Genomic DNA, 20,225 nt, shown 5'->3' with positions numbered 1-20,225 from the left:
ATGTTTCGAAGCGCGGGAGCGCCCCATTGGCCGCCCGGGTTGTCATGGAGCTCGCTCCGCCCACTTCCACAGCATCCCTTGCCGGTTTTCATGATTTCATCCCCATTTTCCTGCGAGCCAGTTTTTCCGATCCTCCCCTAAAGTTGGTTGTTATTGAATTAAGCTTATCATTTGATTTCAGTCATAGAGTTGAGTCCAACGCGCTTTTCTCTGTGTTGTTTCTAAAAAACCCGCGATTACAACCCGTCGTAATTCAATATTAAACTTTGATTCGATTAACGTTAAGGCTATTTTTATTAAGGCGAGCCACAAGTTGCCATAACTCATAACTCGAATCAAAATTCTGTTCTTTCGCGCCAACATGGACTACTCCTACCTGAATCAAGCGAGCTTTGACTCTAGCTGCCTGCAAGGAACTACCATGGACCCCACAGGATTGGGAAATATGCCTTGTTCCTACGGAGATTTAACGTCCTGCAGCCAAATGTCGCAGGCTGCTTACAGATATACTGCAGCGGCCGCCTCCATGGCCAGAACTTACAACCCTGGAGCTGGGGGACCCATGGGGGTCCACCATCCTGGTACTGCTGCTTCGCAATGTGCTGTTATGGGTGCTAGACCTCATGTCCAAGATGTTCACCGCGCCACCATGTTCCCGTCGACAATGAATCTACAAGGTAAGCGAGACAAATTGTCATTTTAATATTTCTGAAGCATCACTTTGAATAATTTCTTATCGCTCGAAATATCTCACTTTTTCATAAGAGTATGATTGGGTAGGTATACTGAAAAATCGCCTACTTATTCAAATAATTCATTACAAACAAATAATCCATAAATGTCATTTTCATATACAAACCCATTTGCTGAGTTTACCATTATGAAACTTTCTTTAAAGGATACCTTTCACGTCAGCCGACGGAAGATGGCAAAGTTACCTTTTGATTTTATGACTTATTATTTCAACAGAAAGTTACAATTGAAATTTATTATATTTATCTAAGAAATTTCAGTTATTTGTCGACGAAATTAATTCATAGTTGTAAAAATTTAAATAGATTCGATGATGCAATGAATAAGATTCAGTATAATTTGATATCTAATCAATAACACATACATATCATCAAATAACTTCAAAATATTTAACGATAAAAAACTTCAAAATATCATTTGAATTTATGTTCTACACCTTCAAAATTACCTTTGTTGACTCCAAAGTCGCCATTCACCAATTGTACATTACGGTATTAACACAGAGCACGAGCACTATTTTTCAAATTACTCAAATTTGATTGATGGGTATGTGAATGAGTAGAAATTTGTTAATTGTCAAAAATTTTGAATAACGTCTTACGAAGAAAACTGTTCAATAGTAATATTAGTAGTAGGGGAATGGAGCAAAATGTCACAGGATAATAACCATGGAGTGAAGAGAAAAAACAATGACAACTAAATAATCTTTTATGAACCATCTTGATCCTTAAAATATTATCCTTGTTTGTAATTACATTAGTGAATAATTAGGAAATATATTGTTGAATAACTGAATGAAAAGACTAACACTTTATCCTTCAAAGAGTGTATGGTACTTTTTTCCCAATTAATGCCTTTCTCTTTAATCTTTCATACTCATAACTTTCTTCATTATGGAAAATCATATTAGCAAAAAAATCAACTGAAAAACGAAGCAACTAGTCTCGATCTGAAATTAATTTCGAGTGGGTAGTGGTAGAAAATTGATGACAAGGTCAAACTGGGCAGCTTCTACACGGTTTTACTATTTTTGATGCACTGTTTGGTGTAATAATGAATATTACTGGAATTTTTTCCCAACACCAAACCATTATTTTGACACCTCGATACGTGTTCCGATCACCAAGTGATCATCTTCAAGATCTGCAAAATCATCTGCAAAAATTTGTTCGATTGATGACCTATTTATTGAATTATCTCTCTCCGAATTCATTTGAGACTGGTTTAGCAAATCGAAACCGGTTCTCAAGTAAATTAAATTTACTTGAGAAATATTTAACAAACTGAAACCGGTTCTCAAGTAAACTGAGTGTACTGGAGAATGGTTTAACAAACCAAAACCGGTCGTGACGAATGAAAACTCAGTAGAAATCTGTGAAAATAATTTTTTCTACCGTGATTGATCTATTATATATATATTGGTCACATTATTAGTTATATATTTTGTCACATTTACAATCACACCATTTTCCGAAATATTCATATTTAGGGTTTTAATCATCAACTTTTCTGTACCTATTATAATTTAGGATAAACTCTTTCGAATGTTTTCAAATTATTTCACACTCAAATCAGTTGCCTAACAAAAATTAAAAAATGCGGCTGTACAAAAATATCAATTTGGAGTATCAGGGATATGGCCCTTGATTGATGAAATATTTCATTTTGAAAAATGATTTTTGATATTTTGAAAAAGAAAATCGAAAAATGAAATTTTGATAGACCTAGTCTCACTGTTGCCTATAAAAAAATGAGAATTATTTCTTTGTTTTTATGGTTGTACCCAGTATGAATATTCAATAACAGACGATTCAGAAATTTGGGACAGTATTTCTTTAATAAATAACAAAAATATTAAGCACGAAGGAAATATGAAAACAAATGTATCTATGTATGATTTGAGAAATCTACTGGGAAAAAACTGTATGGCTTTTACTTTTCCATCTTTGTACAAAAAATTGTGAGCAACTTCGATGTCCATCATTGAGTGATAGTGTTCCATGTAAGTGAAAGTTGATATCGTAACTATTTCATTTTAAGAATTATATCAGATTCGATTCTATAACAAATGTTTTGAGTACAAAAAGATTTTTCGTATAATTCAATATTCATATGAAAATAGTTTTTTCGAAGGGGATTTTTCTTCCATGTACCTACTATTTACAGTTTTCAGAACTAATCTCCAACTGCCAAAAACAATAAAAGAAAATTCCCTCCTTAGTGTAAAAAAATTTTATACAAATTTTGCTAATCTACAGTGCCAGACATTACAGTATTATGTGCCAGAATTTAAAATCATAATGAATTATTTCTCCCAACTTGACACAACTGACCATAACGGTATAGCAAAAATTCACCAAATTCATGAAATTTTTTATTGTACGATCCTTTTGGTTTTTTGAAAATCAATTTGTTTACTTTTTAGAACACTTGATTTGGCCACTATTTTATATTTCATACATAACTTTCACAATATTTGTGATTGATTCTGGTTTAATCATTTTCGAATGCATCCTAGACAGCTATGAAGTTGCATATAAAACTGGTATTTAATACGATATTATAGTATTCGTTAAATTACAACACCCACTGCTTTCGAGGCAAAAATAGAATCAGTTTATGAAATGAATTTCTCTGGCATCAGATCATTTCGTGGTTTGAAAAAATGAAAATTGATACCTTGATTTTGATTTATGTATTTGCGTATCGGACGATTAATATATCAAGAAAACAAAAACAATTTCTATTCGTTGAACGTTAAATTGAATAAAGTCGACAAGGAATTTTATCTGCTAACCTGTTTTTGAATATGATCGATCATATTCATAAAAATATGATAGGACTGACCGATACTTTAATAGAAATCCATTATAAATCATTCAAAAAACACAAACAAACAGACGTATTGTGACGTCAGAATCATTTTTATTTTCAATAACACAAATCACAGGTTACTCATTTAATGAATGATGAAACAAAATTTTTTCGCCGATGATTTTATAGTGAGATTAATTTCACATATTTGATTATCAGATATCTATCATACCATCATCAGATAAAAAAGTGCCTATCTAGTAAAAAGAAATCATGATTTTTCCCAAGTTGGAATGTTCACTATAGCTTAAAAACAAACTTTTGAAAATTACGAGTTTGCACGCATTTCGAACGATTAACCTTGGTGCTGAAGTTATTTTCATAGAAAAGAAACATAAACACAAAAAGTTTTTTTATTATTTTTCAAATAAAGTTTGTGGAGATCAAATCGTGAGGTGTAGTTTTTGAAATTACTTTGGATCTTCATCAAGTAACGGCCGAATCAATCAGAAAAAAAAACCAAAAACTTTGTTCCAAATGCAAGTTTTAGGAGCTATTTAAAATATATTGAAATTATTATATTCCGAAAATTTATATATATATATATATTTATATATATATATATATATATATATATATATATATATATATATATATATATATATATATATCTATATATATATATATATATATATATATATAATTATAAATAACCATCGAAAATATTGATGTTGACAGCGCTTTTTATGAGCGCCGACTTATGTTCGTTTCAACTAGTTAGATCATGCCTAAACTCTCTCTATCCAACAAAATAACCTGAACAATGATAGATGCGTGATCGAAGCTTGATCACCACGCACATTTGTTTTTATTGGTTGGAATAAACAAGCCTTCTTACGCTGGCCAATCAGATTAAACTGCAATCGGCTGGTGGAATTCGTTCAGGTACCCCTACAGGGTCGAAGTGGTGAGTTACGTTTTAACGTCTGTGGTGTGTTCATATACGGTATTTTAGAGTTTCAAATTTTTAAACTGTCAAATAGTGATACTGCTGAAAAAACTGCGAATTTGTGTCCCTACACTCCACCTAAAATGTTTTCCTATACCCAGCCGCATATTATTAGAAAAAACTCGGTCGTTCCTTAATGCGACTCTGTACAACCAGCCTTGCCTGGGGGATCACGTGCACTAAGACTGATAATGTTTTGGAGCACTCTGTTGCTTAGATGGACAAAGTATAGTATATTTAATGTCTGTAAAACTCTGCAGAAGCTGCCTATCCTTCAAATAATCATCGTTTTTATGCATTGAGGGAAACGACAAAATGAGTTGCAGATATACATGTTTATGTTGAAATGCTTTCAATTGTTGCTGTTTCATTGGTAGAAATTTTGTGATTTTCAAAACAAAATAGGAGACGAAACTTGGAAAAACGATGTTGCAATTTTCAATGCAAAAATATAGTAAATAATGTTCGTTTATTCTACACTTCTGTCGAATCTTATAGTTTTATTTTTCGTTCATACAGAAATATTTGATCAGAGTTCCAAAACTTTTGGGGTTGATGCAAAAGGAGAGGTTCTTTCGACTGGCCGAATGTTGGAGATTAAAATTTGTTGAAAGTTTTGAAATTTATGAAGAGAAATAATCAATAAAATGTCAGAACATTCGGATAAGATTCACAAAAAAAAATTTAATAATGAGAAGAACAACAATGGGTATATAGTTTGAAATTATGAGAACGATATAAAAACAAATTTTCGTTACTTGAAATGGAAATGAATTACTGAATCGATAAACAGTTAGCATAATGTCGATAATATAGTAACAACAGAAATATAAACTGTAGAAAAATGATGATGAAGAATAGAGAATAAAAAAGAAACAGAGAAAATTTCAGACCATGATTCGGGTGATGACTAATAACATTATAACTTTCGAAATCTTCAGTCATTGTTCAATTTTTCCAATTTTTGATATTTTCCCTTTCGTTGACCAACTCTCCCGGAATTTTTCAAATCTGTTCCCACTTTTCTAGACAATGGATGTCTAAGCCTTCAACTCTCACCAAGGAACATTATCAACCACATTTCATCACGAAAATGGTAACACTTCAAATAACTAATCAATGTTTTAATCAATTATAACTTGGGAAGCCATAAAATCGCGGTGAACTCCTAAAACTCCCACTAATCATCGATGGTTAATGGCCGAATCGAAACACACACGTACACATCCATCAGCGCCATCTTTGGCTGAAGCGTGACACCAGGAAATATCAACCCTTCCATTAAAATTATCAAAAACAATCAAGAAAAATTGAAATTTTCCGCGGAGTGAAAAGCACCTCGACCGCCCGCTTGGTGAAGACTGACGAATGCCGAAGTTGTGCAGAGGTTCTTTTTCTCATTCCCGGCATTATAAGACCATAACTCAGTTGTGCTAGCTAACAAGGTTATACTTCGGCCTTAACTCCACTACAGAAACGCCCCACTACCGTTCAAATTAAATAATTTAATAGCAGGGAAAGTTTATTGTGAATAATCTAGTTTACGAGGATCTCCTGCCGGGAATCTTATTCCTTATTCTTCCGAAAAGTGCCGGCGTGAAGGAAAATGAAATAAGTTGTTCATTCTCCTTCTGCTCGTTCTACGCTCGCGGTGGAATCGGATGAATATGCATACGGTTTCGGAGAAACAATTCTTGGAGATGATGTTACTTGTCAACTTGATGATGATGCTGATGCTTGTTAATTGATATTTCCTTCTATTCTCCTCATCAAGTTTCAGGATCTAATTCTTAATTTGGATGAAGTGAATAAATGTTACTGATTCATTCGCAATAATTACAGTTCAATGAAGTGATATAAAGGGTTTGAGGAAGGACACAGACGCTATTACCTAATTGTAATACAGAAAAGTATAATTGGAGAGGTGAGTTCTTTGAATATTTTCTTAGAATTTTACTCAAAGACAGTTATATTTCTTTCTTGTCGACTACAACGCATTACCACACACAACTTTATAGAGCAGCCATTTGATATATAAATAACCAAACAGAAAGGGAGACGGTATACGAGTCAACAGAACATGATATCCAGTACTCAAAAAAACCAGGAATTGACTGGAACTGTCGAATTCCGATCGACATCTCAGCCCATCAGCAGCACACATATCAACAACATGGACCAATCCAGAAGAATCTAGCACAAATACTCCGAAGTGAACATTCTCATAGACACATAATTCATTACTAGTATTAATACAAGTTAACAGGGAACTCCCCAGTCGGTCGTTGTTCGGATTTCGAGATGATATCTACGTTCTTGCAGTTAATGCGTACACCACGGAAAATGTTTGCTGCAGAAGCAGACGAAACGTTTGGTACTACAAGTTTTTTCTATTCGTGACTTTGATGGCAGTGAAAGCCTTTGTTTTTATATGTTTCTCGTTAAATTTATTGATTTGACCTCCATATTCACTGTACAAGTTGTTGAAAATTATCAGTCAGCTTGAATTCAATGACTGAAAGTAACTAACCAATTTGATCATTCTGAATTGTTCGGAGGTCTCATACCTCTATCATATTTCATCGCACCTGAAAACCTGCTTGGACTGGATGAATTTTGAAATGAAAGATTCTGTGGACTTAGAGTTGGCAGTATATCTATCATTGAGAGCTATTATTTCTACGTATAACGAACATTATCCCATAGCCAGACATAGCCTGGTGTAATTGAGAACTGAAATGGATAGTGGTCTACTGAATACAATTATCCTTTATTGAAGCAAAACCCTGAAGAAATTCACGAGAGACTTATGCGTGGAGGTCGAACAGACCCAAGTAGGTACTCGTGTGTCCTAGACCCATAACATTAGCGAGGAGAACATATAACGAGGAGAAAAGGCGATAGACTATAAGAGAGCTGCTAAACAATTATCTATATTATTTCATTCTGCACATATTTCACCAGTTCGGTGCTGCTTAAAGGATCATATAGAGTACCGCTGTTCTGTCCTCTGTGTTCTAAGTTTGTTATTTCTACTACTTGGTTCATTTCTTCCAATTCCCCGTAAAATACTGCAGCCTCAGGGGCTCATTAGCTCATTGATCCCATCTTTTCTATGGCACCTTTTCCAACAATCATGTGCCCTGGACATATTTTGTGTTTGTCCATGAATTGTTTGTATCCTGTATCCTCACATTCGCATAAAATATGAGCCGCTTTTTTTCCTTTGCTGCATTGCCTGTAGCTGAGTTCTCCGTTGTATAATTTAATTTTGTTCATGTATCTTCAAGATGAAGATTGTCTATTGAGTCTCCACAGCTGTTCCGTTAACTGCAATACCTGAGTGACCTGGTACCCAGTTTGAAGTCAATATATTCTTGTCCTCCAGTTTTATCGGTTCTTCACGGCATTTCCAGGTCAGTCTTGATGTAGCTTTTGTATTCAGCAGTTTCTCAAGCGAATCCTAGTAGTCGCCTTCGTAGTATATATTTTTCTAGATATTTGATTGTTTTTTGAGGTATCTCTACATAATTTCTAGATTGAAACTGAAAAAGATTTTGACCCCTCTTTTTTCAAGGATGATGACATCTGTTTTCCATAGGCAAAACTTCCGAATAATAGTTCGATATCGAGTAATTTATTTTTCCAGGGGTATTTCCAGATTTCAGGTCAAATTATTGTGATTATTGTATTATTTATGACGAAAACTGTTGGTTTCTAATAGGATTGTTAATGTTATAATATATTCTGAACTGAAGGACCTAGTATTGATCTATGTAGAACTACATATAGGATTTCAACTATATGACTTTTCTCTGACTAAAACAGTCTATCCTTGGTTGTTTCAGGCTGAGCCAATACCTTTATAACATTCTACTATTTCTTGCGTTATGAAAATAGGAAATAGGTTTCGGATCATCATTTTCTTCTTTTCCTCAGGTATAGTTCGAAGAGGCTTAGCCCTTCTAGATTTCTCAAAGCTGGGTTCTAGCCGTCGTCCCAGATATCTTTGTTGAGTTTTTTACATCAGTCGCTTCAGAGATTTTTCGTTAACTCTTTTATAAGCCTATCAGTTTCTTTCTAGTTCCATTGAATTGACCTCTGCTGTTTCTCTCTCATTTATGGTTGAATTTTCTATATATATCTTATTGTTTGGTTATTTCTCCTGCTTTTCTTTCCTCCGTATTATTTCGTTACGCTTCTAAGAGAGTGAGATATGTGTATAATCGCTTCCTCTGGAGACTATTATTAGGTCTAGCATATTCCTGAAAATTTCTTTGTAGATTTCGGTTTTCCCTACCTATTTCCGATTTCATTTGATCAGCCCCCTGACCATTTACATCGCGGTTTTTGTGAAGCAGCACATTTTATCAATTTCCATCGTTATGTTCTTTTTGGTCACTTTTGAAACAGTTCAGTTACTTGGCCATATTCTAGACACCTGAAGGTTATATTATGGTAATCTTGTCTTTGACTCTTTCAATTATCTTTCCTATTTGTTTTCTACGCATTTCTGTAATTGTTTTTGATTTTCCGCACTCCCTTTGAGGAGAGTCAGTCAAATTTTCAGTCACATTCTTGCAATATTGGAGATTCGCAGATCGGGTGTATGAGTTGAATCCCATCAAACCTATTTATATATTCTAAATATAAATGCAATCAAAATAAAAGTGATCGAGTAAAAACTAGATGGTTTTTCATCTACTAACACTCGAATAATAATTGTGATAATTCAAGTTTATTGTTTCAAGAATATCTGAAACGATTAAACAAGTTAGTATGACTTTAGAACTTCATTCAAATCTTAGATCTACACATAAACCTACAATACAAAAACAAAATGTTGCATTCATACAAAAATAAAGATTGCGATACATGCAGAAAAAGCAACCACCACAATCGAAACTATTAGAATGCAGTTTTCAATCCGGTGAATCCCATCGAGATGAAAAAACTTCGATTCCATCACACAAATGAAACTGTTCTTTGAAGGTAAGGAACTGATTTTTGTCAAACGATATTTGGACTACACATTAGTCTGAAGAATTCTCAACGAAAGTAATTTATTTTTCATCCTTCCATTTTAAGTTTTTCACAGAATTTTCAATATCACAAACTCTCTTACAACGCGTCTCAATTGAAATTTCCACAAATTCAAACATTATTCAAAAAATTTTCATCACTTTCCATCCACTTCTTTACCCGTGAAAATGCAAACATTTATCCCGCGAAATAGAAAGAAAATAAAGGGGAAAATATAGTTCGTTCGCTTCACTCTTACTAACGTTCATCGTTCGTCAAATTTGCCCTGCGAAAATATGCTTTCTCGGGTTGAACGATGAACACGTCTTTTCCGATAGATTTTCGAAGGAGATACGAAAGAAAAATGGTCGATAATTTCAAAAATTATATTGAGTATTTCACTTTATTAGACGTATTATTAGCAGCCAATTTTTGCTTTGACAGGATTCGAATATTAGTCTATTTTATAAAAAAAAAAGCATAGGAGATTAAGAAATGAATCCTGTCATAAAGTTTGAAATATCCCATCAAATATATCGATCAATACGCTGTCAATGAATTCACAGGCTATTCATTTATGAACTCTCTGAACGTTTCAACAAAATGGTTTTTTCAGAATGACGAAAATATAATTATCAGTAAATATTTGGGAAGTGACCAAAATAGTTCATTCTGAACAATCAAAGTGTACCGTTCACTATAACTATATATTTTGTGGAAAGTGCATATTTGTACTTAAATAGTTTTATTGTAGGTGAGTAGGTAGGTAGGTCTAAAGTGAGTCGGTCTATTCGACCCTCCACCGCAACCCACAACGGTTTATTGTGGCTCACACCTATTCACACTCGGCCAAATAAACCTAGCTTCTCAACGAAGCCGATTAGTTTGTATGGTGAGTGGTATTTCAGGTCAGATGTTGAGAGTACGGATCTGCCGAACTCAAAGAACCTGATTCGGTCCCCAGCGGGGTAGGCACAAAGTATATGCTCTGCAGTTTCATCATTTTTCAGACAGAGGCGACACACAGTGTCTTTCGACAGTCCAAGTCTCTGCATGTGATGATTCAAATGACAGTGACCTGTATGAAGGCATGTCATAGCTCATCCCTACTGTAGTCCAACAACTGTTTGGAATCAAGCTTCGAAGGGTGAATAAACGCCTTGGAGTGAGCCAATCCTGGAAGATTCTGCCAGAAGTCCATAACTCTTCTTGCCATCCAGGTGTTACGTGTTTGTTTGGCAAAGCCCAAAGCGATGCCAATGACAGGTTCTGGTCCAATGAAGCCGCTTGCAGCACCCCCCTTTGCAAGAGAGGCAGCAGCTTCATTGCCTTCCAGGCCAGTATGGCCAGGAATCCAGACCAGAGACAATCTGTTTAGTCTTCCTATCGAGGAGAGTCTTTTTTGGCAGTTTGCTACCAATTTAGACGTTGCTCGGTAGGAGCCAAGAGCTTTCAACGCCGCCTGACTGTCCGAGAATATTTTTATTGACTTGCGAGTGAGGTTGGATTTATCCAATCTCTCCGCACACAATTCAATAGCGTAAATTTCCGATTGAAATACAGTTGCATAAGTTCCTAGGCAGGTAGATAACTCTGTCCTGGGTCTGCGACTGAAAACACCTGCACCAGAACCGGAAGGTGTTTTTGATCCATCTGTGAACCAACAACTATCTGCTCTTAATATATCCTTCTCCCGCAGGATCCAGTTCTCTCTACTCGGAAATAGTACTTTATAAGGCAGTTCGTAGTTGACAGTTGGAGGCATAAAGTCAGAGGTCATTTCCAGAATGCTGTGACTTCCAGTGTCAACCAACAGTCTGTTGCACTCTGCATTGAATTGATTTGTGCAATTGGCAATGTGGAGAGGAGGTAGATCTAGAAGGATCTCCATGGCCGCTGACGGTGTGATACTGATGGCACTACTGATAGCCAGGCAAGCCTGTCTCTGTAAGTCAGAGAGCTTCGCTTGGGCCGTTTTCTGTAAAGCCTTCGGCCACCAAGCAATTGCACCATACGTGATCATTAGTCTGACAATGATCACATACATCCAATGGATTTGTTCGGGACCTAAACCCCAAGTTTTACCACAAATCCATCGACATGTCCATAGAGACAGTCTGGCTTTGTGTATAACTTTTTCCAAGTGAGCGTTCTAGGTGAGTCTTTTATCAAGGACAATGCCAAGATATTTCACATCCGTTCCAAATGGAATAACCACACCATTGAGGGAAAGTGGCGTTAGATCGTCCAATATCCTTTTCTTGGTGAAGGGGATTAACACAGTTTTGGTGGGTTTGACAGACATCTGCTCCCTCAGGCACCAACTATGAACAACGTCCAACGCGCTTTGGAGGATATTACAAGCTACCCTTCCCGACGTGGACCTTGCCAGGATGACAAGGTCATCTGCATGAGCTTCCAGATCAACTTTTCTTCTTCTTCTTCATTGTAGGTACTTCCAAATACTATTTTACATACGACATCATCATGCATAACTATATTGTGTAGTTCTCTTATGAAAGATATATATTATAATCTAATTCCACAACGAATATTTAGAGTACAATCTGAAAAAGAAAAAGTGTTTTTTGGATAACTCAATGTTCATATAAAAGTAGGTAGGTAGGTATTTCGAAACTACTATTTCCTTCGTGTAAATCAATTTTTATGAGAAAGTAGTTATTTCGAGAAAGCTTTGTATTCCGGTTTAGGTATGTCTGAAAGTAACTTTTATGCATGATCTACACATATTATTATTGCTCTCTTTTTTCCTATGGAAGTTTTTCACATTTTTGTATGAAGATGGAGAAGTATAGGGCCTTTCATTAGGGACTGCCAAACTTTAACAATTAATAACGATTGTTGAAGCTGATACATCTGTCAAATTAGTTATCATTTATTTAGTCTGTTTTTATCAAATCACCATGGACGTATATATCATTCAACAACACGTGCAATTAATTAAATTGATTCCAATCCCAATGGTTCTAGATCCTTTCGGTCGGTAGCTGAAGCTGTCAATCAAAACTTTAAAAAAATCACAATTACACCACAGACACAAGCGGATGGTTCATTTGCAACAACAGCCATAGAAGAAGCAAATCTACTAGCTGAACAATTTGCGTTCCACTCCATAGTCCATTTTCTGGGAAAGACACCACCAACTATTCCCACACTAGATTCCACAATGCTCAAAATTACTTTTCGACAAAGTCTAGTCAGGCAAATTCTGAAACAGCTCAATATCAACAAGGCGTCTGGTCCAGATGAAGTGCCCGTCATCGTACTCAAAAAGTGTGCAAATGAACTCACACCAGTATTTTGCAGACTTTTTAACCTACCTTACAAAAAAGGGGTTTTTTCTTCCTATTGAAAGATTGCTCGCGTTCAACCTATTCCCAAAAAAGGCAAGGAAAATCTTCCAAATAACTATAGATCAGTCGCTTTGCCATATAGAAAATCATGAAGAAAGCCGTAAACCACCATCCTTTAACATCTTGAGCAATCATCAATATTGCTTTCAGATCAACAGGTGACCGTCTATCATATGTCACCCATATTTGAAATAAAGCATTCAAGAAACATACTAAGAAATATCAAGATGTTGCGCTTGATATTTTTTAGGCCTTTGACCGTGTGTGGCATGAGGGTTTGGTGGCCAAACTTCGATGCTATGGCTTGTCGAATGATTTTTGTGTATGGCTCTCTAGCTTCCTGAAAGAATGTTCCTTGGCCGTCGGTGAATATCTTTCGAATACTTTTACTATCAACGCTGTTGTTCCCAAGGGAGCTATATTGTCTCCAACTCTCTTTTTATTGTATATCAACGACTCATTGGAAAAATCCTGAATTCACTATATAGCTTTGCTGGTGACAGCACACTTGTCTTGTCATTCCATTTGGATTCCAGAATATTGGCTGTGGATGCATATCTTCACCGGCAGCAGGAGGTTGCATGTCTTTATGAGGATCTAGAAGTGATTTGGGGTGGAAGTAACCACAAAAACCCAGGCATCGGTTAACTCCAAAAACATAAATGTCTCCGAATCGGATATAATAATGTCAGGACAGAAATTCCGCTTTCTGCTTGGAGGTTAAAATTGCCACAATATGTCTTGACACAATCATGTTGCTGGAATTGCAAAGGCTGCTTTTCAAAAGCTTGGAACACTCTTCCGAACCACAAAACTGTACACACCTCAGCAACTTTTGATGCTTCGTAAAGCTCAAATCAGACCTTCTTTGGAGTATTGTTCTCATGTATGGAGCTTTGCTCCTAAGCATACCCTGAAGCTGCTGGATTACATACAGAAAAAAGCCATCTGCCCTATTGGAGTTACGAACATTACTTGCAAGGTTAGAGATTTGTAATTTTTTTATAGATACTTCCACGGAAGGGTTTCAAGTGACGTAAATCGCTACTTTCGTACAGGCACCACTCTTAGAGCATCTTATGGATTTTTCTGCAGTGCTTGTGTTTTGTATTGAGAAAAAGATGGAAAAGTAGGAAGCCAAAACCTTTTTTTTCCCAGTAAATTTACATTTCACATATTTTCACATGGTAATTTGAGTTTTACACATTCCTAGTAATTTTAACTCAAGTCGAGTAGAGTCGAGTCGAGTCGAGTCGAGTCGAGTCTAGTCGAGTCGAGTCGAGTCGAGTCGAGTCAAGTCAAATCAAGTTAATATGTCATGTCAAATATCAGTGTGTTGCCAATTATGAAATACCAGACACTGACGGAAACCATTTTTACCATTTTACGTGAATATTGTCAATTTGAAGACTTTGCTAAACCTATCATTTCAACAAAAAAACTGCTTTACCGTCTGATAACTGGAATATTTCCAATGAATGTAGATTATACTCGTAATTCCAATTACGATTTGTTAACAAAACCTTCCTCAGCATGTGAAAAGGAGCATTTCATGTTAGAGAAACATACGTATAAGCTGATTTCTGTTGAAATTATTAATTATTGCAAGTGTTTACTCACAGGCTTTTGGGCAAACCGCGTTATTAAATTGTCTAAACTATTCTCCCGGAGACAATTAAAAATTCATGAATTCGGGTGTAACCACTATCATTTCATTGTTAGCTGCTTGGGTAGTTGAGATTATATTTCGCAAACCTGAGTGGAAATAGATAGCGTTAGTTTTCTGAACTCAACTCCGTACTATTTAGTACTGAGACATCGAAGGACATTCGGTTTCTGTAATTTAATTGACAGGAAGAGATGGATTAATTTTCTGGTATATCTTTTAAATAGTTCTTTCGCATATCAATCCTTCAGAAACAGTTTTTCAACTAGAAATACTTCGTGTCAAATATTCAATATTACAAACGATATATCACAGTCAGACACAGTGAACTTTCTCTTTAAATATTTTATAAAGAACCTTAAATCCATTTTTAGGAAAACTTCAAATATTTGATTGTGTTTAGTAAACGTATCACTTTGTTTATGAAATGTAAAACTTCACTTTTCATTATGAATTCGAATTCTAGAGAATATTTTCATGTCAATTTGTATATCTTTTTAGATACTTGACGTAAGTATTGCAGATTTATATTAATTTTTGAAGGGTTCCTAGAAGCGTCTTTTTTATAACTGATCGTTTTCTATAAATATTTTCGAAATTATTGGGTAATTTCAAATTATTTATCAATATACAGGGTACTGTATATTATATATATACAGGGTACTCAGTATATATATATATATATATATATATATATATATATATATATATATATATATATATATATATATATATATATATATATATAGAAACAGAAGTTAATATCGGACATAGCACTCAAGAAAGTGGCAAACCACAGACACGTGTTTCGGGCTTTTGGCCCATCATCAGTATGGTGCAGCCAAGTGTGATGATGATGGGCCAAAAGCCCGAAACACGTGTCTATGGTTTGCCACTTTCTTGAGTGCTATGTCCGATATTAACTTCTGTTTCTATATCAAGACACTCAATAACTTTCATATGTTATTTCATAACAAAATAAAGGAAAAACAGTAACATACCTGTGCTATGTGAGGATATTACTTTATGAATTTTGATTTTTAGAGAAATATTGAATATGAGATTGACATTTTTGATATTGAATAATGTGGAATACTTTTTCTTATAATTTTTCAATGTCGTTTATCATGTTGATTTGTATTGTTTGAATATTACAGGATATATTCAGGTTTTTTCTAGTAGAAATGAATAAATTTTGCTGAGATTGTCGATGTCTGTCTTCTTGTTGATATTGTTTTATTCAATTTTGATTTCAGCTATCTCCAGAAATTGCCTTTTATTTGAATCTGGTTCGAAATGGATAATTTTGGCTTTAGTATAATCGACTGAATGATCATTATCTCAAACGTGTTGTGTTAGAGCACAAGCATTTCGTTTAAAATTTTTACAATTACATAGCATAGCTCTTCATAAAAGTACATAGCATTGCTCTTCATGAAAGTAATTGAGTTTATGTATCAGTTGATAACCACTTACTTCATTTGGAAACATATTCATTTACGAGGAGTTATTTAATTCTATTTGCTCATGCAGTAAATGAAAGAGACTTTCAAATCTATTCATTTCTGAACATTCTAAAAGATTGAGTTTCAAAATTTGTCTTCTAGGCATTTTCTTACTGATTGTCCGCTCTTCAACCAGCAGAGGAATGATGGAATACCGTTATTATTGAAGGATACACTAGGCCCTTGTGCATTTGATAAATTTTTGTCTTTTCTGAACTCTATTTAAATAACAAGTAAACTATAATTAGAACTGTAACCTGAACTGTAACGCTAATAACCATATGGTTGATGCTTTTTTCGTAATGAAAAAAAAATTAAATTTGTCTTCTGAATGTCATAGTAGTGATTAAACTGATGCCCAACTGAGCGTATAACACCCGTCTTACGATTACTAAAAAATTAATCAATTCATACTTTTTTGTATCTTTTTTCCCTACCAACTGTTTTCGGTTTTCGGTGAATTTCTCTGCTAGAATATCTTCAGTAAGTAATTTACTTGGAACTGGAAGCTTGTTTCTATTCCGAACGAATTGTTTACCATTCAAATTCAGTACTGCTTGTCATTGCTTTTACTTTGTAGTTCGAATGGAGCTAATAGATCAAAAGCAACTCACAAGTAAACATCGATGTTACCGAATGCTATAAAAGATATATTGTTTGATATCTGAGACAAAGAAAATTCGCCTTCCGGCCCATAAAAGAGAGTTCCCCAACCATAAACTTAGTCTACATGTTGCGACAGTAAAAGAGCGATAAAAATTCAATGTGCATTTCCATCAATTTTCCTCGTCGGTTTATCTCGTTGCTTTCACATGAGAAACTTTATGCAAAACGCACTCGACGGAAAACTATGTTATATTTTTCCTTCCTTACGTTGTTAGAAAAATTATTCAGAGATGTTCCAATTCCTGGGCGCATGGCATATGTATGCAGGTGCTTTCGCCAATTTCTAATTATCCGGTCACACATGCTCAAAGCAATATTTCAAACGAATATTTTGGTATATATAGATTTGGAAATTCACTGTTAGAATTATTAATACATTCATCTGCTTCACTTTTACTACCAGACAATAAACGAAAATGATAATTGAATTATATTACAATTAATTAAATTAATTATATTACAGTCATACAAATAAAAATTTTCATAAATTTGTCGTCAGATACATGGAATGCTTGGATTTCAAAATGAATTATTTATAGCAAATCTGACAACTTACAAAAAACATACTACAACTATTGTTGTTGGCTCTTGTAAATTTATTCGAACATTAATTATAAAATAAATCTATTAGGAAAGTTAAACGCTGTATCACTCAGGAATAAAGATGGGTAATGAAAGTGATTATGTATTTTTCCATATTCTCTCAACAATTCTTTTATTTTCATTAGTTTTATTTTTCATACGAACAAAATGAAAATGACAAAATTGAAAATATATTTACTTTAAAGGAAGTACAAATTTCGAGCTTGAGGTTGGAATTGAAAGTTGAAGATCGAGTTCAAGTTGAAAATGAAATTGAGAGTTTTTCAAACTTGAAATTTAATGTAAACATTATGAGTTTGAAATCTACATTTGGAGCTCAAAGTTGAAATTACGAATTCAAAGGCAAAATTCCACAGTGAAGTTGAAATAATAAATCATAGTCAGAATTACTAGTTTGAAATCGGAATTATTTGAAAAACAAGAAAAAATTATTCGAAATTTGTTCAAAGTTTATACAGTTCTGTACTGACAAATATAAGCAAGAAAATATTTCATAAAATTTTGAAACAAATTAGACTTTTCCACTTGATTTTTATTAGTCAGACCCTTGAAGGATATACTAATATAGTTGGGAAAAAAGTATTTTTGACTTACTACTTTTTCATCTACACTACACATTTTTTACAAATATTTCTAGATTATGCACGTCTGTTTTAGATACAAACTGGAGAAAAATCTATTCAAAACAACAATTTTCATATGGAGATCAAAGTATTTATCTTCATATGAACATTGAAATACATGCAAATTTCTTTTTGTACTATACAAACATTCGTGGAACATTCATTATATTGATATAATAAAATGTCACTCACACGGAACACTATTACTCTTGATGGTGTACTTCAAAGTTTCTGGACAATACACTTGTCTTATCTCCTCATCACCGTTTTGGATAATGAGGATAAAGTCGTAAGTTTATGAAAGAAATGAGTGCCCCGTCTTGCATCGATATCCAATATAAAATATTCATTGTGAAGCCAATGATCTGTCGGTCATTACATTACTCTAACTTACACTGCAAAAGTACAGGCACCCCGACAACATCCTTTCTATGAAACTGCTTTTCCTACCAAAACAAGCGCTTCATATGGAAACAGGCCTAGATTAGCGAAACCCCTACAGGAAAGAATAAAAATTGTTTCTAGGGATTTCGGCGTAACTTTTACTGACGTCTTTCCTATTCAACAGACAACTTTTCCTCTATGGACCATAAGCCAACCTAAATGTCACAGAGGTATTACCTATCATCTTCGACAAACACTTACTAATCCATCAGTCATAAAAAACCACCTTCAATTCCTATCAGAACAATACCAAAATCATGTTCAACTGAACAGTAACGCTTCAAAAACGGACAAGGGAGTGGAAGCAGTGATCATTGGTCCTAACATCTTTATTCAAATGAAACTTCCACAATGTAGCTCTGTTTCTACAGGGAAACTATATGCTATATATCGTGCCACTCTATTCATCAACGCATCCACTCACAAAAATTATACTTTTCTAACGGATTTCCTCAGCTCTCTGAGTATACTGGAGCAACTGTATCCCAGGAACTCTTTAGGTGTGCTATGAAGCAGAGATAAATGGTAAAAATATAAATTTCATATGGATCCTATCGCACATAGGGATACGAGGTAATGAAGAAGTTGATGCACTAGCCAAAGAAGCAGTAACCAGCGAAATTTCTGAAATTGTAACCAAAACGATGACAGGCGACAAGCAGAATTCAATCAAAGAGACCATGCTAGTCGCATGGCAAACCCGTTGGTGAGGTTCAACATCAAAGATGAGAGAAGTGTAAAGTTTCGTGAAACCATGGACTACATTACCTAAACATCGAAGGGACCAATTAGTCCTAATCCGTTTACGGTTAGGCCACACACGCCTAACTCACGAGTATATTGCTTCAAAACAAGAAAGAACCAACATGCGAAACGTGCCACGTGAATCTGAATTTGAAGCATCTCCTCACCGATTGTCCGCTCTTTAACCAGCAGAGGAATGATCATGGCGTACCATTATCTTTGAAGAATACACTAGGCCCTAATTGTGCATTTGATAAATTATTGTCTTTTCTGAACTCTATTCAAATAACAAGTAAATTATAGTTAAAAATGTAACCTGAACTGTAACGCTGATAACCAATTCGGTTGACGCGTTTTTTGTAATAAAAAAAAGACAAGTGTCTTGTTCCGAAACTTCAAAGTACTCCATCAAGAAAGATAGTGTTTCATGTAAATGGAATTTTATATCAATTCCCTTTCATATATTAGATTAATATTAGGTTAATAAGAATGATATTTGTTTTGATTCCATAACAACAAATATTTGAAATACAAACTGAATTTGAAAAAGTTTTTTGCCGTGTAACTCAATGTTCATGTGAAAGTAGTTGTTAAGAAACGGTTTTTTCTCCCGGTTTCTATCTGAAAGAAACTTCTACACATTTCTGAAAATAGTTTTCGTAGTAGTTGTTTTCTTTCTGCACATCTCTGAAAATTCCCACATTTACTATTTGAATGTGGAGAAATATAATACCAAAAAGTTTTTTTTGCTGGAAAAACCAGGATTTTCTAAAAATATTTCCTTTTTTATGTAATTCAAATTCCTTCAGTTGGGACTGGTCGTCTATTTCGGTGGCGTAAAGTCGTTTTGTAACTTTATCCAAAACGACAAGTGTCTAGCCTAGAAATTCAAAGATGGAGAAATATAAAGCCAAAAAACGTTTTTTAACTACTCTTTCCTAAGATATTCCTTTTACAATTTGAATCAACTATTAGTACACTCCTGAAAAAAATCGGAATTTT

At 34.5% G+C, this 20,225-nt stretch overlaps 1 protein-coding gene across 1 annotated transcript in view; it reads left to right on the top strand.

Annotated features, from left to right (window-relative positions):
- The first annotated feature begins 361 nt into the window (after window positions 1-361).
- Window positions 362-20,225, top strand: part of LOC111503993 (uncharacterized) — a 108,801-nt gene continuing 88,937 nt past the window's right edge. Inside the window, exon 1 of the mRNA XM_023158457.2 lies at window positions 362-677. Within this exon, the coding sequence (XP_023014225.2) occupies window positions 362-677 (316 nt within the window). The remainder of the gene's footprint in view (window positions 678-20,225) is intronic.

The sequence above is a fragment of the Leptinotarsa decemlineata genome, unplaced genomic scaffold (assembly GCF_025532065.1).
Source record: "Leptinotarsa decemlineata unplaced genomic scaffold, Ldec_3_MD MMD2_tig00026336_RagTag_RagTag, whole genome shotgun sequence".
NCBI classification, from domain to species: domain Eukaryota; kingdom Metazoa; phylum Arthropoda; class Insecta; order Coleoptera; family Chrysomelidae; genus Leptinotarsa; species Leptinotarsa decemlineata.
The sequence above is the reverse complement of the archived record's forward strand: the minus strand, read 5'-3'. Positions and strand labels throughout refer to the sequence as shown.